General features: G+C 35.5%; 3 protein-coding genes and 1 non-coding gene across 5 annotated transcripts; 1 reads left to right on the top strand and 3 right to left on the bottom strand.

Moving 5' to 3' along the window:
- Nucleotides 1–134: 134 nt before the first annotated feature.
- Nucleotides 135–2,099, bottom strand: LOC146931419 (uncharacterized). The gene has a single exon (XM_085702910.1). It carries the CDS (start codon nucleotides 1,751–1,753, stop codon nucleotides 407–409), a length of 1,347 nt encoding a protein of 448 aa, XP_085559036.1. The 5' UTR covers nucleotides 1,754–2,099; the 3' UTR covers nucleotides 135–406.
- Nucleotides 2,100–6,879: 4,780 nt separating this feature from the next.
- On the bottom strand, nucleotides 6,880–6,973 carry LOC146931420 (small nucleolar RNA snoR126). The gene has a single exon (XR_015009275.1). It is a non-coding gene; the product is annotated as a small nucleolar RNA snoR126 (small nucleolar RNA).
- Nucleotides 6,974–8,607: 1,634 nt separating this feature from the next.
- Nucleotides 8,608–10,352, bottom strand: LOC146931421 (protein ELC-like). The gene has a single exon (XM_085702911.1). The coding sequence runs from the start codon at nucleotides 10,173–10,175 to the stop codon at nucleotides 8,934–8,936; it is 1,242 nt and encodes a 413-aa protein (XP_085559037.1). The 5' UTR covers nucleotides 10,176–10,352; the 3' UTR covers nucleotides 8,608–8,933.
- A 4,318-nt stretch (nucleotides 10,353–14,670) lies between these two features.
- Nucleotides 14,671–18,442, top strand: LOC146931422 (Pentatricopeptide repeat (PPR) superfamily protein). Of its 2 annotated transcripts, XM_085702912.1 has the most exons (4): nucleotides 14,671–17,448; nucleotides 17,494–17,612; nucleotides 17,682–17,746; nucleotides 18,089–18,297. In XM_085702912.1, the coding sequence occupies exons 1-4, from the start codon at nucleotides 14,785–14,787 to the stop codon at nucleotides 18,160–18,162; spliced, it is 2,922 nt and encodes a 973-aa protein (XP_085559038.1). In that variant the 5' UTR covers nucleotides 14,671–14,784; the 3' UTR covers nucleotides 18,163–18,297. The 2 variants fall into 2 exon arrangements, 1 of the variants encoding a protein (XP_085559038.1); XR_015006698.1 differs by having other exon boundaries at nucleotides 14,671–17,753; nucleotides 18,089–18,442.
- The last annotated feature ends 1,764 nt before the right edge of the window (nucleotides 18,443–20,206 follow it).

The following is a 20,206-nucleotide window of genomic DNA, read 5'->3' on the forward strand; positions in this document are numbered from 1 at the left end:
ACTTGGAAGCCAACAAGAACGCGCAATGATATCAAAATAAACAAATTCTTGAAGGAAAACTCATTAGTTGACACCAAAAGACTCGCTGAGCAGAAACCATGAATTGATACACAAGATAATCTCAAGAAAATCTGTAAAGACTAAATCCACAAATTGTTTTATTAACGAACTATTTAAGCAACATAGAGTATATATGGATAATAGTGTGAATTAATTACAAATTCAGAGTTTCACTTCATGAGACAAAGAAGTGCAGCACAAACTAAAAAGAACTAAGCAACGGTGTGAATTAGCTACATTAGATGAACAACAGTGTAAACTTATTAACTACAAATTTCATATAGTTTTACTTCAGCAGAGAAAGAAGTAAATCGCAATCTTCATCATCATCATCGAAGCATCGCACTCACAGGCCATGGTGATCTTCAATCTCAACCGTTGGCCTGACCTGAGGCATGGGAGACACACCTGTTGCAGCAGTGACATCAGCAGCACAGCCACCACGTCCATCAAGAGCAGAGCAGGTTTCTTCCGTCGCCTGACCAGCAGAATCTGATACAGTAGCAGCTCTGGCTCCTACACCTGCTCCTTCCGATGCTCCTTCACCTCCTAAGATAGTATCATAAGCAGCCGCAATAGGATTGATATGCGGAAAAGGCAAATACACACTGTGCACAACTATCTTCACATTACGGATGACGTCAGCAACCTTCACCCTCACATAGTTAATCCTCATCGGCACTGATGTCACTCCTCCGCCGGAAGTAGTGATCAGAAGCGGCTGACCTCGCTCCAAGGTAGGCAGAGCAGTTCCAACTGGAAGCTTCTCAAGATCAGCGATTGACAAGTAACGATTCGGTATGATATGGAATCGCACATTGCTGATATACGATTGAGAACCGGAGAATATAGAAAGATCATCAACGGCGAAAATAGTCATGTTGTTGAGAGTTATGAGCTCTGCGTATTTTACCTTCATCGCAAGGGAGAGGATGCTGAAACCGTTATTACGGAGCCTGAGCATTGCGTCTCGTAGCATGAGGCGCATAATAGCAGGAAGCACGGTGGCGCCGGGAGTGTGAACGTGAGCACTGGAACGGTGATCAGGATGAAACGGAAAGGAAAGTGAAGTCATTCTCTCAACGTCGCAAGAAAACGGAGAAAGCGTAGAGGCGAAACCTTGAAGGCCGTGAACAACAACCATTCCGTTGTTGAATAGATCTGGTTGAGTAATCTCAATGCCTCCGATGAAGACTTTTGGAGCACCGCCGGAAGTGTTGTTCGGATGAATCGACTCGGAAGTGACGGTTACGCAACGGCCGGGACTGAGAGTCTCGATCTTGGTGCCAAAAGCAAGACGCCGGAGATATTCGATGGTGAATATACCTGGAACGATGTGTTCACGGAGGAGATTGGGAACAGAGCAAGAAAAGCAAGTGCGAAGTGATGCATCAGAGGGAGCGAAAATGGTGAAAGGACCGGTCCAAGCAGGGGAAGTGGTGGTTGCAGAGTCGGAGAGCGACGGAGCGGCGGTTGCAAGCTCGTGAAAACCGAGATGAGACAAGATCGGTGGAAGTAATGCAGTGTGAGAGAAGAAAGAATGTTCTTGAAGATCGTGTGGAGGTGGCGGTGGGAATGAAGCTTCGATTCCTTCAGTGGCGGTGACGTTGTCACCGGAAAGCATGGCGGTGAAGAAGATTGCGCAGAAGAGCATTGAGAATCGCAGAGAGGAAAAGGTTGAAGAGTTTTCCATGGCGGTGAAGAAGATTCAAAGATTTTAAGTCTCAAGAGAGTGAATTCGAGTGTGAAATGAATGGAAATGCAGGGTGAAGTATTTATATACGCGCGCGGGAAATGAAAGAGAGTATTGTAAGCGTGTGAGTTTGTTACGCGGTTGTTATAGATTTAAACGTTTTCGAATCTTTGGGGATGTAAGCGTGCGAAAGATATTAAGCTCTTATTTTTTGTTTTTTTTTTTACAAAGGAAATAATTAAGCTCTTAAATGCCCTATATTTTGTATTCATATATTAATACTATTTTTTTCTCCATGTGTCAATAAGGGTAACAAATTTTTTTCTTAAAACTATACATGTGTTTATACTTTTATTCATATATTAATATGAAAACCTATTTTTTTTTAATTTATACATTGGCTATATTTTTACTCATATATGAATGCAAATATCTAATTTAATTTATTAACAAATGTGTCTAGATTTTTATAAAGAGCAAAGCATAGCAACCAATATCACTTTAAAAACAAGATAGAAGAGGACATAAACATACATTACTAGCGACAATGCAAAGTAAAAAATAACAACCAAATAAATCTTAATACAATAATTCAAAAATGCTTATGTACAAAAAGGAAAAAGGAGTTATCTAAAACCTACAAATACTATAAACAAATTTAACTTAACGAGTCTTCCTTAACAATTTCAACAATATATTGCTCTAATTTGACAACATTTTATGTCTCACTTAGAAATCATTCTCTAATATTATACAAAGGTGATAGGGATTGAGTTTGAGCTTAGTAACAATGGCATGTTTTTCTTATTATATCTTGCAATTTAGTTTGGTTTGATTCGGTTAGTAAAATAAAAATCGTAAACTAAACTGAACCGCACAGTTTAATCAAAAAATTGATTGAATACATTGGAATTAAATATGGTTTTTTCAGTTTGTGATTTAGGGTTGAAAGAGAAACTATTTTATTTATTTTTTTGAGCTGATGATTATTTTAGATTAATTTGAGCCACATGGTGTAGAAAGGATGGTATGCCACATTGAGTTACACATATTATCACTCTTTGATATATCCTTAGAGAACTATATAAGGGTGAACGTGGTTTGCATGTGTAGAAAGTCATTTGAGTCAACATCATAGATAGCTTCCCATTCAGAGGTAGTAAGATACCTAGGAATATAAGTAGTCCTAGTACAATAATCGGTGGAGGAACCAGTATAATAAACAAATCCTTCATTCATTAAACTCGTCATTTGCATTGATGAGAATAGACAAAAAAAAAAGTGGCTTAAAGATTATCCTTCTGTCTTCAATCAAATGAGGCTGTTGATAAATTTCAAGACATGGGAAAGTACAAATTATATTTACATTACATATGAATAAAATCATTTATACATCCATTGGAATAAAGGAGGAATTGCAGTCAAGAGAAAGTCTTAAAAGGCCAAAAAAAAACTTCTGTTAGTTCTATTGAGCTTGCCTTAAACTACTTTGAAGATTGCTATCCTCATAAGTTAATCCAAAAAATGGAGATGACCCAGATTATGCACCGAGTAATGCAAAAATGGAGCTCACTTTTAACTAACTGTCTCTTTGATTCATAGTAGCAACATTTCTTACCAAAATCTAGTCCATTGTCAGACACTACGCCAACATATGTGATTACATTCAACTATTAATTGTTGCCGATTATTATTGGTATTCACCCCGGCATTTGTGTTTTATGGTCATGAGAATATGAAATTGTTGGTGGGCACAGAAACCATTGACCATGATTTTCTTCAAGCAATGAGCAGATTTGAGGATGCATCTTATCTAGTGAATAGTTGGATCAAGGCCGCACCAGTCAACCACATTACTTTCCACAGTTTCTCGTTCCCAACACCTTATTAGCTCCAAAAAATAATTGCAAATTACTTTGCTCTTATTGTGCACTTTGGCATTGAGTACTGAGAAGCAAAAATCATTCAAGTTATCACAGTTTCTCGCAGAGGTACATGGTGAGTTGCTACTACCAACCATATATGTCTCTGCTAGTGTGTAGTGTACGCAAAACAAACAGAAAATATGATACCCTTAGTGTACCTTCAAACAATACAGCTGATAACTAACTAACTATAGGCTAACAGAATAACCAACATAACTGTATAATAAACAGACAGTTATCAGTTAATACTATTTCATACTTATAGTGGATATGTAGTCAAAGAAAAGAACAACAAACTTATAGGTAAAGAAAGATCAAGAACCGGTTTTTAGATTTCCAAGATATAAAAACGCCACCTGTTTAACATTAACTAACCACATGTATATAAATGCTATGATATCAATGGCAATATAATCAACGTCAACTACCAAAAACTCTAAAATAGAATTGCTAGCTACCAGGAAAAGATTTTCGAGGCACATTCAAGGGAAAACCATTTCGTGTGTGAAGAAGAGAAAAAGTGTTTTAGTTGCAAAGAAGAAAATAAAGTCAAGACAAGAAGAAGAAAAAGTTCATAATCATGAAACTCCATAATGATCAAGAAGTGGAGATAACTTTGTCTGATGATTGGAAAAAGGTGAAAATTCAACATGAGAGACAAATGGCTAGACTCCAACTCGAGCAAATAAAAAACACCGCTGGATTTAACGATAACATGGATGCTATGTATGAATTTTACAAGCTCCTTGGGTATTCTGTAACTTATCCCACATACACAAGGACACGATGTTCCGGTAGTGAGGCTAAGTGAAGAACGTTTTCTTTATGGTTCTTGAGATATTGAGATGAAGTAACATTTCTCAGTATAGATTATCTTCCATTTTCATTTTATTTTATTTGAGAGGAACAAGGATTAATCAAAACAAATGTAAGTCTTTGTCGTCACCAATCTTGTATTTTTTTCAATTAAAATGTGAAGTGATTATTCCTATTGTTTCTTTCGTTTATTGAATGGAGACGATGATTGTTTAACAATTTAATCTTATTTCCTGTTGAAGATGGCTTACTTTATAGAATTAATTACTTGTTTATTAATTACTTTTTAGGAAAATTGTAAACAGTTTCTTTGTTTGTTTATTTTCTTGTAGCTTATGAACGAACTTGATCAATCGTTTCCAAGATATCCTTGTTATGGGCACAAGTGTTTCTGTAGTGCCATTTCTACTTTTTCCTTTACCATTTTCAATTTTTTACTTTATTTTCTTTGATATCATTTATCATATAATAAACTACTATAAACAACTGTAACCAAAAAAAAACTACTATAAACAACTAGGTTTTTTTTAAACGGAAAATATACAGTATGACTCCACAAAAAAAATAGAGTAGGAGTATTCTATCTAAGTTATATCCCAATATATAACAAGAATCAAACAAGTGTATCCAAAAGCTCCTTAGGAAGCGACAGAAACAAGGACACCACATGCCATTCACTTATCACTTATTAGTGCCGCCTTATTGTTGCAAAAAGAAAATTTTATACGTGCATACGCAAAAAGGAGATTTCATGGGACAGCAACGACAACAGTTTAGTTAATCAATGAGGCATGCCAATCAATGAATGTGAACTATATTATTTTAGGTGCATACAAACTCATTTGGCAAATAATCACAGGAGAAAAAGATCAAAATGATTAACATATTTCTATCCGTTCATCATAGGTACAAAGGAAAATCAAGCAAGAAGAGAGTTATAAGACACATAATATTGATTGGTTGTGCCTGCAGGTAGAAAGATTGCAAGAGTGAGTTTCTAGAGATGACAATTTAAGAGCAACCAAGTTTACTCACAAAGTCCGAACAGAAGTAGTAAATAGCTAGCACTTTCTCTGAATCATAACATCAGTTTACACCAACAAATAATCCTTTCCTGATTATCCATTTGATTTTATCAAATAGCAGAGATGGAGAAAGAAAAATTTCAAGGAGGAAATGTACTATGAAATGGATTGTACTTAAACTAGCCTCTTCTATAATCCTAGGATATCTAATTCACACACGTATTTTGGCCCTGCATATGAAAAACAGATTTATCCTATTGATCTTCTAAATACCAACTGGGTTTGTATGCATGCTATTTTGGAAGGTCCAGACTCCAGAGATTTCAGGTTTAATCAATCTTCATGTTTACTAACTAACTACTGCTACCATGTTCACTATTTTGGACAGCATGTATGCTCATGAACCCTGAAGCAGCAAATCTGCATTCCATTTCCAGTACCCTAATGGCCAAATGCACTGCTATCCCCTACCATTTTCGTCTACGCACCTAATATTTTTTATAAGCATTGACATGCCCGGTTGAAACATTCAAAACAAATCTACTTCTACCACAAACATGCTCCTCTGTGATTGTAAATAATAGTGAGACATTAATCACATGTTCTCATATTCGTTAATTGATTAACTAAACTGCTGTTTCCACTTTTTCATAACATGATACAAGTACCCATTTCGTATAACAAAAGATGAAACTTCTTTTTTTTTTTCATTTGCCTATTAAGTTATTACTACATAACCAGTAATTAATTACTTAGTAACATATGACCTAAAAGTCATATTCCATATTACTAATTTCACGGGACTATCAGTGGCATGTACGTGCAGGCTCAACAAGGGAACACATCAATGATATGGTCACATTCAAGAATCACATGTATGCATAATACATCAATATATGCTTAAGAAGGACTTTACGGAGTCCTTGACAAATGCATAAAGAAAAGGGATGGTTATTATATTGAAGCACTTGTTGGTACTGCAAACTCATGGTTTGCTTTTGTTCCTTTTCAAGGAGATATATCTATTTGTATGTATATTTCCTATCTTCAGTGAACTCGTTTTATATGAGAAAACCATTCTTAATATCTATCTTACATATTAAACTACTGTAAACAAGGTTTTTTTAAACGGAAAATATATAGTATGACCACATACCATTCACTTATAACTACTATAGATTAGGAGTATTCTAAGTTATACCCCAATATACAACAAGAATACAACATGACATTAACTTGTAACTTATTAGTGGCATCTTAACCATGTTGCAAAAAGGAAATTTCATAGGTGCGTACGCAAAAAGGAAATTTCATAGGACAGCAAAGACAACAGTTTAGTTTTTTTTTTTTTTATGATCAAGAGGCTCAGACACGCACAAACACGGTCATCAAAAAACAATATATTTGCTTTTGTCATTATCAGATTCGAGAAATGTTGTTGTTCATCACAGCCTCACTTTTCACAAATTTACAAAATAAACGGAAAATACGCAAAATTAAAATCATCATCCAATACAAACAACAAAGAATAAAAAAAATTGAAAAAATCGACTCAGGAAAAATTGCATTGCGAAAAGCATAGAGATGGAAACAGAGTTGTCAAGACAACAGTTTAGTTAATCAATGAATGTGAACTATATTATTTTAGGTGCAAACAAACTCATTTGGCAAATAATTACAGGAGAAAAAGATCAAAATGATCAGCATATTTCTATCCGTTCACCCTATTTCATCGTAGGTATAAAGGAAAATCAAGCAAGAGGAGAGTTATAAGACAATATTGATTGGCTGTGCCTACAGGTAGAAAGATTCCAAGAGTGGGTTTCTAGAGATGACAACTTAACAGCAACCAAGTTTACTCACAAAGTCCGAACAGAAGTAGTAAATAGCTAGCACTTACTCTGAATCATAACATCAGTTTACACCAACAAACAATCCTTTCCTGATTATCCCTTTGATTTTAGAAGGAGAAAAGAAAATTCAACGAGGAAATGTACTATAAATGGATCGTACTTAAACTAGCCTCCTTTATAATCCTAGGATATCTAATTCACACACATATTCTGGCCCTGCATATGGAGAACAGATTTATCCTATTAATCTTCTATACCAACTGGGCTTGTTTGCATGCTAGTTTGGTAGGTCCAGACTCCAGAGATTTCAGGTTAATCAATCTATATGTTTACTAACTACAGCTACCATGTTCGGTAGATAAAGAGGACAGTGTTAGTTTCCTGGTAAGATGAAAAATTCAACTACCAGACTTTTTAGGCCACACTTCTTTTGAAGGCTTTTATATGTACTGGATTTTCCAGCATTTGATTTTTTTCACAATCAAAATTTTGTTATTGATCTAAGGAGAGAAAATCTGCAGCAACTTCAGGTGGCTAGTTGATTTGAACCTGAAGTTTTGATCTGTGTGTGTTAGACTAGGTCAACATCATTGCAAATCAAACAAAACAAACAAATGCAATCAAACTAATAGTTCTACATGGAGGTTATTCCTATTTAACTCTAAAAATAACAACAGAATCCTCTATTTTTTAAAATGTCTAAACTTGGACAGCATGTAACTCATGAACCCTGGAGCAGCAAATCTGCATTCTATCTCCAGTAGCCTAATGGCCAAATGCACTACAATCTCCCACCATTGCCGCCTACGCAACTAATATCTTCTATGCGCATTGACATGTCCAGTTGAAACATTCAAAACAATTCTACTTCTACCACAAACATGCTCTTGTGTGATTGTAAATAATAATAATGATATATCACATGTTCTCATAAAACAGGTTCACAAGGATACACTGTCAGTAAAAGACCAGCTGAGCATGGTAATTTAACCAATAGTGTTATTGTTCCTTCTCAAAGAGGCCCCAAAAATGTCTAATTCATTTCAATTACCAAAAGCCATAAGCCGGTGAAAACAGATATTTTCCTAAATACAAAATACACACAAACCAGGGTATACAACTGTTTGAAAATACTTCTCCCTAATAAATTTTAAAAGTAAACATAAGTAAGTTTCTAAAGTGAAAACAAACTCTCGATAGGATAGTCAGTCAGCGTCAAACAGTCAAAGCATCAATCAGAGCTAGAAAATACATATATACACATCATAATATACCCAATATTTGTTTTAAACTACAACGTGGGACAAACCTATGATCCATAGCATGTATACCTTTAAACAAAATTTTAACCAAAATCATATAATTAAATCTGTATAAGAACAATAGTACAGCCTCATGCCAATAAAAATCTCAAAGTTGTTCAAGGCATATGGGGCTGCCAACTTACGCTACTGAACAGAAGCAGCGACTAAAAAGCCAATAAACAAATACCAATCTGTACCAAACAAAACCAACAATGAATGATTCCAGAACCTGCCGACATAAAGCTATCCATGCCTCCTCAGCTACCATAATGATGATTCCTAGCAGCCATATTCGCAACCTGAGCCTGCAACTGAGCAGCTCTAACTTTAGCAGCCGTAGCACGGTGGAAGAACTGCTCCCTTGACAACGCTCTCACACTCCTCAAATACTGATCAAACGGTACAGCCCCAACCTGAACACCCTTATCTAAAGCATAAAGCGTATCTTCAATAGCCAAATCAGCAGAAGTACAATCAAGCATCTGTTTGGAAAGCACATCCACACACTCAAAAGCCTCCTCGACATTCTCCAAACTCCCCATTTTCTTCCCTTGATTCTCCCTCAACCAACCCTCCAAAACATCCGTATTCATCAAAACCATCTGCAACTGCTGCTCCAAACCCTCCATCTCATCTTGCATCTCCTTCACACCATTATTCAAAACCTCCTCCCTCTGCTTCAATACCCCTTGCAAACCAAACAACCCCTCCATTTCACCTTCTCTAGTCTTCCTCAACGCCGTCACATCATTATGCACCATCTCCACAAGCTTGTTAATAGCATTCCTCCTAAAAACCTCAGTAGGATCCTCCGTATGCGTAGGCCGAGATGGCGCAGGGGAATAAGGCGAAGGAGGATAACTATTAATATTATTATTACTATTAATCCTACCAGGATGAATATACCCAGATGGAGGATTAGTTCCAAAATTAGAACTTTGATTGGTATTTGGATTTGGATTAGGATTATGATTTTGATGAGGATTAGGGTTAGGATTAGGATTGGGATTAGGTCTACGTTGAGAAAAAAGAGGTGGATCACGACCAAAAATCAAACTCAAAGCAAGAACAAGATCAACCAAATTAGAACTAGGGTAAATCCAATTATGCAAATAAGGAACAGAAACCAATCCAGAAGGATTAACATGAGGATGAGCATGTTTAATAATCATATCCCTAGTGGGATTAACATAAACACGAGGAGGGTGACGAGGGTAAGATTCCATAAGCCAGATAACAATTGGGATGTTGTATGTGACGGATTGGTAGGTCATGGGGATTGTGCCATCGGCTTGAAGGAGATTGACGGCACGGCCGTCGTTGTGAGTGTAGGTGGCGGTTTTGGGTTCGAGAGAAGGGAAGGTGGTGAGGAGAGAGAGGAGATGTTGACGGATAAGCCATTTGGTGTCTTCGGAGTAAGGGAGAGCGGAGGGGCCGCGTTGGGAGAGGATTGAGCTGAGGAATTGTTGGGTTTCGGGGTTTGGGGGTGGTGGAACCATTGTTAGGGTTTTGAATTTGTGCGATGATTGAATTGAATCGAATTTGAGAATTGGAAGGAAGGAAGATGAATGTGGAGTGATGGAGACGGTGACTTAACAATCTGGGTTACGCGTGTGATTCATTTCGATGATACTTCCTCAACACTTTACTTTCAATTTGTTATTTTAAACGACATCGTATAAGTTTGTTTTTTTTTTCTTTTCTTTTTTTGAAAAATAAATAATCATTTGAGTTGCAATTAGAGATGTCAAAATGGTTGACCCAAAAATAATCAATACTCCCTCCATCCCTATTAGGGGTGGACAAACTCGGATCAAACCGAATGTACCCGACCAACCCGATGCAATCGGGCTCACTCGGATCGGGTTAATACGGGTTACGGGTTGATCGGGTGAATTTTGCGGGTTATTACGGGTATATTCGGTTCGGTTCGGGTGACTATTTTGAACCCGTTGGAACCCTAATTAACCCGACTAACCCATATGAACCATTATTATTATTATTATTATTATTATTGTTACTACTACTATTACTATTACTATTATTATTTATTATTAGTTTTTTCAGGCTTGTTTCTCACTAGGCCCAAAACAGAAAAATTGATGTTTTTTAACTCAGCCCAAACCCATTTCATCTCACTCATTCATATGCCTCTTAACCCTAATTTTACATTATGATCTCATCTCATAAATTTGGGCAACGTTGTTTCTATTCTCTTCATCTCATTCACATTCAAATTCAATAACTAGATCTGTTTCTTTTCTTAACTTACTTATTACTATGAAGTTTGGATTAGATTCATTCACATGATTCCCACAGTATGCCTGGCCACAAGTAGAAGAAAAAAACTGGTTGTTGTGATTGTTTGTTGTTGTTGGCTTAGATTGGATGGTGTCATTGTTGTTGAAAAAAACTATTGTTGCTGTCATCTGTTGAAAAATATAGTGGTTGTTGTGTTGTTATTGCATATACATGAAAGATATTTCCATTCTTTTTGTCTGGATTTACGGTTTCATTTATTTTAGTTGTTGAGTTTTTCTTCATCTTTCACAACCCGTTTGCCCGAACCGGTTCAACCCGAACCCGATACAACCGAACCCGATCAACCCGATTCAAAAATTGGGTTCATTAGGGCCTTTGTTCATAACCCGTGGGTTAGTTCGGTTTTGGTGTTTGGGCCCGAACCCGACCCTACCCGTACCGATGCCCACCCCTAATCCCTATATCTAAAAGAGTCCTGCTCTTTACTCAAACAGTATTGCTCAGTCCCAATGTAAATGTCAAAAATACCCCTACGCAAGTTAAGTTGCGCTAGTGTTAAATTTGCGTGACTTAAGTCACGCAGCGTGACTTAACATGCGCTAGTGTTAATTTTAGCGTGACTTAACTAACGCAACGTGAGTTAACTCACGTAGCGTGAGTTAACTCACGCTATTGTATTTTTTTCAATTATGTTCAACCTGCTCTCAACTCTCAAGTCTCGCCTTTTGGTTCCCTCTCTTCCTTCTGTCTATCTTTTAACAATCATCATCTTTCAAGCTCTCACCACCACTTGTTATAGTATCAATACCTTAATTTGTTTTTCCATCAATTTTTTTCTTCTTCTCTCACAAAACCACAACAAGTTCATAGTAAAAAATGGGAGTGTAAGTTTTAAGAGATAGAAGTGGTAAAATGGAATAGATGAATTTAATTTCATTTTGGGTAGTTATGAATTTCATCAACAAATAATAAAGGGAGAAAAATATTATATGAATCAATTTTCTTTCAATTACTATTTTTTATCTGCTGAATTTCTAATCGAATGAATTATATTGATTTCTTCTTCCACTTCTTTTCAAATTATTTTGAAGCTTCATTTTCTTCCCATTTTAAAACCTATGGGTATATGTTTGCTGGTAGCAAGTAGGTGAGTGTGATGATGTTTCAATAAGGATAAAAAATTGAAGAAGAAGAGAGAAATAAATGAAAAGGTTGCTCTATCTACAGAGGATGTTTATCAAAATCCATTTAAGACAGTGACATATTTAAGACTGTGATTGCAATATCATTGTGCCGCTTAATGCAATATTGTTACAGAGGATGTCTTATATTTGTTGCCCACAAGCCATGAAAACCAACGTGAGTTAACTCACGTTGGGATTTCAATGTGATTTTTGCAGAATTATAACTAACGTGAGTTAACTTAAGTTGCGTAACTTAAGTTGCGTTTCTGTTATAACTAGCGCATGTTAACTCACGCTACGCATGTTAAGTTGCGTAGGGGCATTTTGGACTTTTACTTTGGGAATGAGCATAACCGTTTGGGTAAAGAGCAGGACTCTATCTAAAACTTTAGTTTTTTTTTTTCCAAATGTAAACCTCTTTTCAAATTGTTAGATGCATTTATTATTGTCCCGTGAGCTTAGTTAAGCTGGTAAGGACAATGCATAATATATGCAATGTTTGGGGTTCGAACTCAGACACCACCAAAAAAGATGCATTTATTATTATTGTACTCGTGAGCTTAGCTCAGTTGGTAGGAACAACGCATGATAATATGCAAGGTCGGGGTTCAAACCCCAGCCAACACAAAAAAAAAGATGCATTTATTATTTCACTACCAAAAAAAAGATGTATTTATTATTTTTTTTCCCTAAACATACATCTAATTAATACTCCTCTAATTAATACTACTAATTTGTCTTGAAATATGAAAAGTCAAATTTAATACACATATAAACAAAGGACAATTTGGTAATATTAACACACAAAATAGACACATTAATTACATTATCAACTTTTCTTAAGATATGTGAAGAAAAAAAAACAAAAGGGGTTTATATAAGGACGGAGGGAGTACTTGTCAAATTGATATCAAAAGCATAGACATCCATTTTTTGGTATTGAAATTAGTTTCAGTGCACACATCATTTATTTCTTAATTCACTACCAAAAAAAAATCATTTATTTCTTAAATGAGGTCAAATAATCAATTAATCAATTAATACAGAGAAAAAAAAATTGGGACGCATGGCAAAGGTTGATGATACATTTTTTTTTGACAAAAAAAAGGTTGATGATACATGGAAGTAGAAAGAAACGCATATGTGTGCTGAAGAAGAAGCATGGTAGTAGGATAAAAGATTAATTATCTAATTAACAAGCTCCATTTCATTGTATACCTCTCATTTTGGGGGGGAATGACAATGGGATGGAATGGATTCCATCATATTCCATACCACTCCGTTCACTTTTTAAAAATCCAAACAATGGAATGTCATTAAATTCTATCAATCCAAACAAAGTTTAAAGATTTGACAGCCTTTAATGTTACAATGCTTGGAAAATAGGATTGGAAACTACAAACTGATTGAGACGGTTTAACTTCAAGAATCTTCAAGGATCGGTATTATTCGAACATCAGCTATTTGGAAGCAAAATTGGGACATAACTCAAGCTTTCTTTGGCGTAGTATTTTCAGAGCTAAGGTGGTTGTTAGGCAAGGTGCCCGCTGAAAATTGGTTTTGTGTTTAATATTCCTACTATTGGCGAACCATTGATAAGGGCAGGGTCTAGTATTCCTCTTGTTGGCCCTAGCGCACTGGCCCTCCAATCTTATATTGTGGGACATTTGATTGATCGCAGTACTAAAGTTTGGAATGAACAATTGATTTGACACTTGTTTTTAACAAAAACAGCTCAAAGTATTTTAAATACTCCTCTGCATCAACAAGTTCATATGTATAGATTGAGTTTGGAAGGTTGAAAAGAATAGATGTTACTCTGTTAAAAGTGCTTACTGCATTTATATTGAAGACATTGGCAGTAATGCTCATTTGCGGAAGCCCGAACACTGGAGTGGTATATGGAGTCTGAAAGTACCCCAAAAGTTAAGAACTCATTGTGGAAAGTTTGTAGAGATTGTTTTCCTACGTGAGTGAAGTTGAAAAGCAGATGCGTCAATTGTCAATTGACTTGTGTCATGTGTAATGACCCCCACACGTAACTCCAATTCCAGTTCACAAACTCTCATGTTGAGTTTATTAGGAAGGAGGCAAATGAGGTTGCCCATGAATTAGCTAAGACAGCCACATTCCTTTATAGCTTTGGTATCTTTGATGAAATTCTAGCATGTATTACTGACTTAATATTTAATGAAATGATATAAGTTATTTTAAAAAAAAAAAAAAAACTCCATTGTATTTTCTCTAAAAACCACACACGAGACAAATATTTTTTATTGATTAATTAATTATAAGATAAAATAGTCGGTTAATTAAAAGAGATATATATGTATTCGAATGTAGTGAATTTTCAAGATCTTCTAAATCAACACTATAAACAAATCATAACGCACTAATCATAATTTACTACATAAATCATACACAAACATTTTTTTCCGTTGATCAATAAGTTATAAAAAAATCATTAATAAAAAATGTAGACTATTTTTTAATCAAATCAAACACTGATGAAAAAATAGTTATCTTCAATATGAAATATTCAAAGTACACTTCCATTACTGTTAAAAAAAACAAAAACATTTTTTGTGTTTACATACGCAAAAAAAAAAAAAAACCAATCCCACTGAGGTGTTGTTGCGGCGGTGGTAGTTCATGAATTCCGATGAAGCTCCGCCATCTCCGTCGCGCACCCCTCTCCCTCTCACCTCTTCAAAGAACCTTTTCCACTTCCAAATCCACCAACGAAAACGACACTCATTTCATCACACACATTTCCGACATTGTTCGAGGAAATCTAAGTTGGAAAATCGCATTCAACGACCCATCAATTTCATCCACATTGAAACCCCACCATGTCGAACAAGTCTTAATCAACACTTTACATGATTCTAGATTAGCTTTACGCTTCTTCAACTTCCTCGGATTACACAAAAACATGAACCACACCACAACCTCGTTTGCTATCTTAGTTCATGCTCTTGTTCAAAATAAGCTTTTTTGGCCTGCGAATTCGCTTTTGCATACCCTTCTCCTTCGTGGGTCGGACCCAAAATTTGTTTTTGTGAAATTTCTTGAATCTCATAAGCAATGTAAGTTTTCTTCCACTTTGGGGTTTGATTTTTTAGTTCACAGTTATTTGCAAAATACAAGAGTTTTTGATGCTGTAGTTGTTTTAAGACTCATGCTTGGTAATACTTTGTTGCCTGAGGTTAGAACTTTGAGTGCAATTTTAAATGGGTTATTGAGAATTAGGAAATTTATATTGGTTTGGGAAGTTTTTGACGAATTTGTGAATGCTGGTGTTAAACCTGATCCTTATACTTGTTCCGCTGTAATTCGGAGCTTGTGTGAGTTAAAAGATTTTTGTAGAGCTAAGGAAAAGATTCTGTGGATGGAATCTAATAGGTTTGATTTGAGTATTGTGACTTATAATGTATTGATTCATGGTCTGTGTAAGGGTGGTCGGGTTATGGAAGCTGTTGAGGTTAGAAGGTCGTTGAGGGAAAAGGGTTTGAAGGAAGATGTTGTCACATATTGTACATTGGTGCTTGGATTTTGTAGGGTGCAACAGTTTGATGATGGAATTTACCTCATGAATGAAATGGTTGAATTAGGGTTTGTTCCAACTGAGGCTGCTGTATCGGGGTTAGTGGATGGGTTAAGAAAGAAGGGAAAGATTGATAGTGCTTATGATTTGGTTGTCAAGTTAGGAAGGTTTGGTTTTCTGCCAAGTTTGTTTGTATATAATGCGTTAATAAACGCTTTGTGCAAAGGTGGAGATTTGGATAAAGCGGAGTTGCTTTATAAAAACATGTGTTCGATGAACTTGCTGCCGAATGATGTTACTTACTCTATTCTGATTGATTCCTTTTGCAAAAGGGGGATGTTGTATGTTGCAGAATCTTATTTTGGTAGAATGATAGAAGATGGAATAAGAGAAACTGTGTATCCTTACAATTCCTTAATAAATGGCCAATGTAAGTTCGGGGATCTGAGTGCTGCCGAGTCTCTGTATAACGAGATGATCAATAAAGGGTTAGAGCCAACTGCTACCACTTTTACAACATTGATTAGTGGATATTGTAAAGACCTACAAGTACAAAAAGCATTCAAGCTATATAGGGAGATGAATAAGAAAGAAATTGCTCCAAGTGTTTATACTTTCACTGCACTTATTTATGGACTTTGCAACACAGATGAGATGGCTGAAGCATCCAAACTTTTCGCCGAAATGGTGGAAAGAAAAATCAAGCCAACTGAGGTAACATATAATGTTATGATTGAAGGGTATTGTAAGGCTCATAACATTGATAAAGCCTTTGAATTGCTTGAAGACATGCTCCAAAATGGCCTTGTTCCAGACACATATACATACAGACCTCTTATAAGTGGCCTTTGTTCTACTGGTAGGGTTTCAGCAGCTAAAGATTTTATTGACGATCTACACAAGAAGAATCTCAAGTTAAATGAGATGTGCTATAGTGCACTTCTACATGGTTATTGCGGCGAAGGAAGACTGACGGAGGCACTGAGTGCTTCTTGTGAGATGATTCAACGAGGAATTAACATGGACCTTGTTTGCCACGCTGTTCTTATTGATGGTGCAATGAAGCAGCAAGACATGAAAATGTTATTTGGTCTCTTAAAAAAGATGTATGATCAAGGATTGAGACCCGATAGTGTGATATATACAAGTATGATTGATGCATACAGCAAAGAAGGATCTTTTAGAAAATCCGGTGAATGTTTAGATTTAATGGTTACTGAGAAATGCTTTCCTAATGTTGTGACTTATACTGCTTTCATGAATGGTTTATGCAAAGTTGGTGAAATCGATAGAGCAGGTCATCTTTTTCAAAAAATGCTGGCTGCAAATATCTCTCCTAATTCAGTTACATATGGTTGTTTCCTTGATAGTCTCACGAAGGAGGGAAATATGAAGGAAGCTACAGAGCTTCACCGTGAGATGCTTAAAGGGCTTTTAGCAAACACTGCAACATATAACATTCTTATCCGTGGCTTCTGCAAATTGGGTAGATTAATCGAAGCCACCAAAGTTCTTTCTGAAATGACTGGAAATGGGATTTTCCCTGACTGTATAACCTATTCAACTATAATCTATGAGCAGTGCAGAAGTGGCGATGTAGGAGCAGCAGTTGAACTGTGGGATACCATGTTAAGAAAAGGTGTCGAGCCAGATTCGGTTGCATTTAACTTGCTAATATATGGTTGCTGTGTTAATGGAGCACTCGACAAGGCACTTGAATTGCGTGATGACATGCTGAGGAGAGGGTTGAAGCCAAGACAAAATTTACAATTGCAGAAGGTTTAATATAAGAGCAGCAGTTAAATTGTGGTATAACATGCTCAGAGAAAGGTCAGTGATTTGGATGTGTGCAACTTTCTAATGCATGGTGGCTGTGTTACTGGAGAGGTTGGCACGGCACTTCGGTTGCACCATAGCCTGTTAACGAGAGCAGTGAAGCTAAGGTAGAATCTCTTTTGGCTGAACTATCTGAAAATGAGGTTGATGCCTGAAGTTGAAGGTGGTTTCTGCAGCCTGGAAATGTGGAAGTGTTTGTATTTGCTATCATATGGTGTCATCTCCAAGTCAGAAGAGCTCGGTAAAAGGTCAGTATCTGCAGTGTTAAAAAACTGTTCTATTAGTTTTAATAACAATTTCTGAATGTGTTACTATTTGGGACTATTATCCTTTAAATGAGAAATTTTAATCATCGAGTAGAAAATCGATAGTTGAGATTGTGATACAATATGTTTACATGTATCACATACTAAGAAGTTGTTTATATCCACTCTTTTGATTTTTTTTGTCAACAGTTATATTACACGATTTTTCCTTCTAAAGTGAATCTTTCCCTCACGTTACCTCATTTTATAACAACAATGTTCTACAGTTAGATCCTTTACCTTGTATATGAACTATGTACACTTGCTTTTTTCTGCAGAGTTGAATGAGAGCATTACCAAACCGAGAATTGGAAAAGCAATGTGTCAAATTAAAATGGAAACAGAACATTGAATATTGCAGAGAAGAAACCAACGTTCAAGCAGCGACACTTCGCGAGTTATTATAAAACTGGAAATTTCGATTGAAGCTTGTTGCCAGGCTTAACTTGTATGTAGGCAATTCTTATGTTTAGTGTACCACTATTTTATTTTAATTTACTTAGAACTTGATGATGATTATGATGATGATGATGAAAAAATTCAATTACAAAGCAGTAATTCTTTTGTCAGTACTCAATATTGGTGCTTGTATAGTGCTGTGAAAATATACTGTTCGAAGCAGTTGATACAAATTTTGTTTAGCTGACTTGATTTGTTGCTATGAAGCTCGATACTCCAAAATAGGAGACTTATACGGATATGTATCAGATACCGGTATTTTTATGATACTTTTGGACGTGTCTTAGAAGTATTTGATCATTTTTAATTATTTAAAAAGATAAATATTATCGGATACATTTGAGATACTTCATGGATACTCTTAGGATTATGGTGGGTAACCCGGTACGAATCCTAGAAGTATCCAAACACTTCTCTAAAAAAAAAAAGTATCCAAACACTTATTGTCTTAAAAAATATTTATTGAATTCATTCTAAATAATTTGTGAATACACATCTTCATCTTCGGGAGACAATATAGACGCTGAACAATGAGAGCATTACATTATTTTTTTCTTTTGCTAGTAGAGCATTACATTTTTAAAACTGTTTTACATATTTTTGACACATTTGTCTATAGATTAAATATATTTTTAAAGAGAAGGGATCCATTGACTCCAAGAGTAAGTCTAAAGACTTACTCCCAATCTTGACCATTGATTTTAATATTAATTAATGGTTGTGATTAATTACTAAAGATTTCTATGGTAAAATTTTTATTACTAATTATTGGGAGTAAGTCTTTAGACTTACTCTTGGAGTCAATGGATCCCTCCTCATTTTTAAAACTATTAGTTTTACGTATTAAAATAAAAATTCATCAACCTACCATAAATAAAGAAGTTTCGCTTTTCTTTTTCGTGATGTAGACTGCATTATTGTGCTTTCATTGTTATTGTCAAAACTATAGTATTATGTTGAACAAGTCTCGCTTTTCTTTTTCGTGATGTTACTGGTATATTTCAATTTACGACTGCATTATTGTGCTTTTATTGTTATTGTCAAAACTATAGTATTGTGATGAACTAATACAAGTGGGAATTTGCAAATTCGACCTAGTGATAGGGAATTTTTCTAACGTAAAAACTTAGTTATGTTTCAATGCGGATCAGTTAAAAAGTAATGTTGAGCTTTGCAAACTGATAAAAATGACCAAAAATAATGAGAAAAAAATATAAAATATTTTTGTTTTATCAGAGCCTGGTTTTGATCCAGGGACCTGTGAGTTATGGGCCCACCACGCTTCCGCTGCGCCACTCTGATTTGTTGTGCTATTCTACTGATGAAAAACTATCTATATAATCGGCATATAGTTTCATCACGTGATTTTTTTGTTAGTTTTTTTGTTGAAAAATAACTCACGTAAATTAATTAAGTTTTAACACGTGTTGTTTGGTTTTGGGCTGTGATAAATTGATAATAGTGAATAACAGGAAGAAAACACTATTATTTTGGGAGGGGATTTCCTCCAGTTAACACTCATACGTTATCACATAGTAACAGTTTATGGCAATTTTAACAGTTTATCAAACTACACCTTAACACTATTTTTATTACTACTTGTGCTTAGCCTCTTGTTGTATGTAGGTTTGGTACTACTTATACTTTTTTCATCTATTTGCTTTGCTGCTAAAAAAAACTTTAACACCATTTTTATTCTATGTGAAATGAATTTACGTAGTGAAAGTGAATTGAGTTGAACTCGTGCACACCGCTTTAATCGAATTTTCATACAAACAACATTTTTTCAATGAGGTGGTATATACATGTACTCAATTCATGTATGTGTACCTATTCTACATGTGGTTATGTGTCCTACGACATCCGGGGAAAAAATTACTATAAGGCAAATGATTGCTGAAAAAATGGAATACAAGAAATGGTTAATAAAAAATGGT

Source organism: Medicago sativa, chromosome 4 (genome assembly GCF_051527215.1).
Source record: "Medicago sativa cultivar Bolivia chromosome 4, Bolivia_mono, whole genome shotgun sequence".
Classification (NCBI taxonomy): domain Eukaryota; kingdom Viridiplantae; phylum Streptophyta; class Magnoliopsida; order Fabales; family Fabaceae; genus Medicago; species Medicago sativa.

What these genes read in the sequence shown, in the direction of transcription:
- LOC146931421 (XM_085702911.1), bottom strand. Translation starts at nt 10,175, where the DNA reads ATGGTTCCACCACCCCCAAACCCCGAAACCCAACAATTCCTCAGCTCA.
- LOC146931419 (XM_085702910.1), bottom strand. Translation starts at nt 1,753, where the DNA reads ATGGAAAACTCTTCAACCTTTTCCTCTCTGCGATTCTCAATGCTCTTC.
- LOC146931422 (XM_085702912.1), top strand. Translation starts at nt 14,785, where the DNA reads ATGAAGCTCCGCCATCTCCGTCGCGCACCCCTCTCCCTCTCACCTCTT. An exon ending in AAAATTTACAATTGCAGAAG is followed by an intron (nt 17,449 to 17,493) that starts GTTTAATATAAG and finishes TAACATGCTCAG; the next exon opens with AGAAAGGTCAGTGATTTGGA. An exon ending in ACGAGAGCAGTGAAGCTAAG is followed by an intron (nt 17,613 to 17,681) that starts GTAGAATCTCTT and finishes TGGTTTCTGCAG; the next exon opens with CCTGGAAATGTGGAAGTGTT.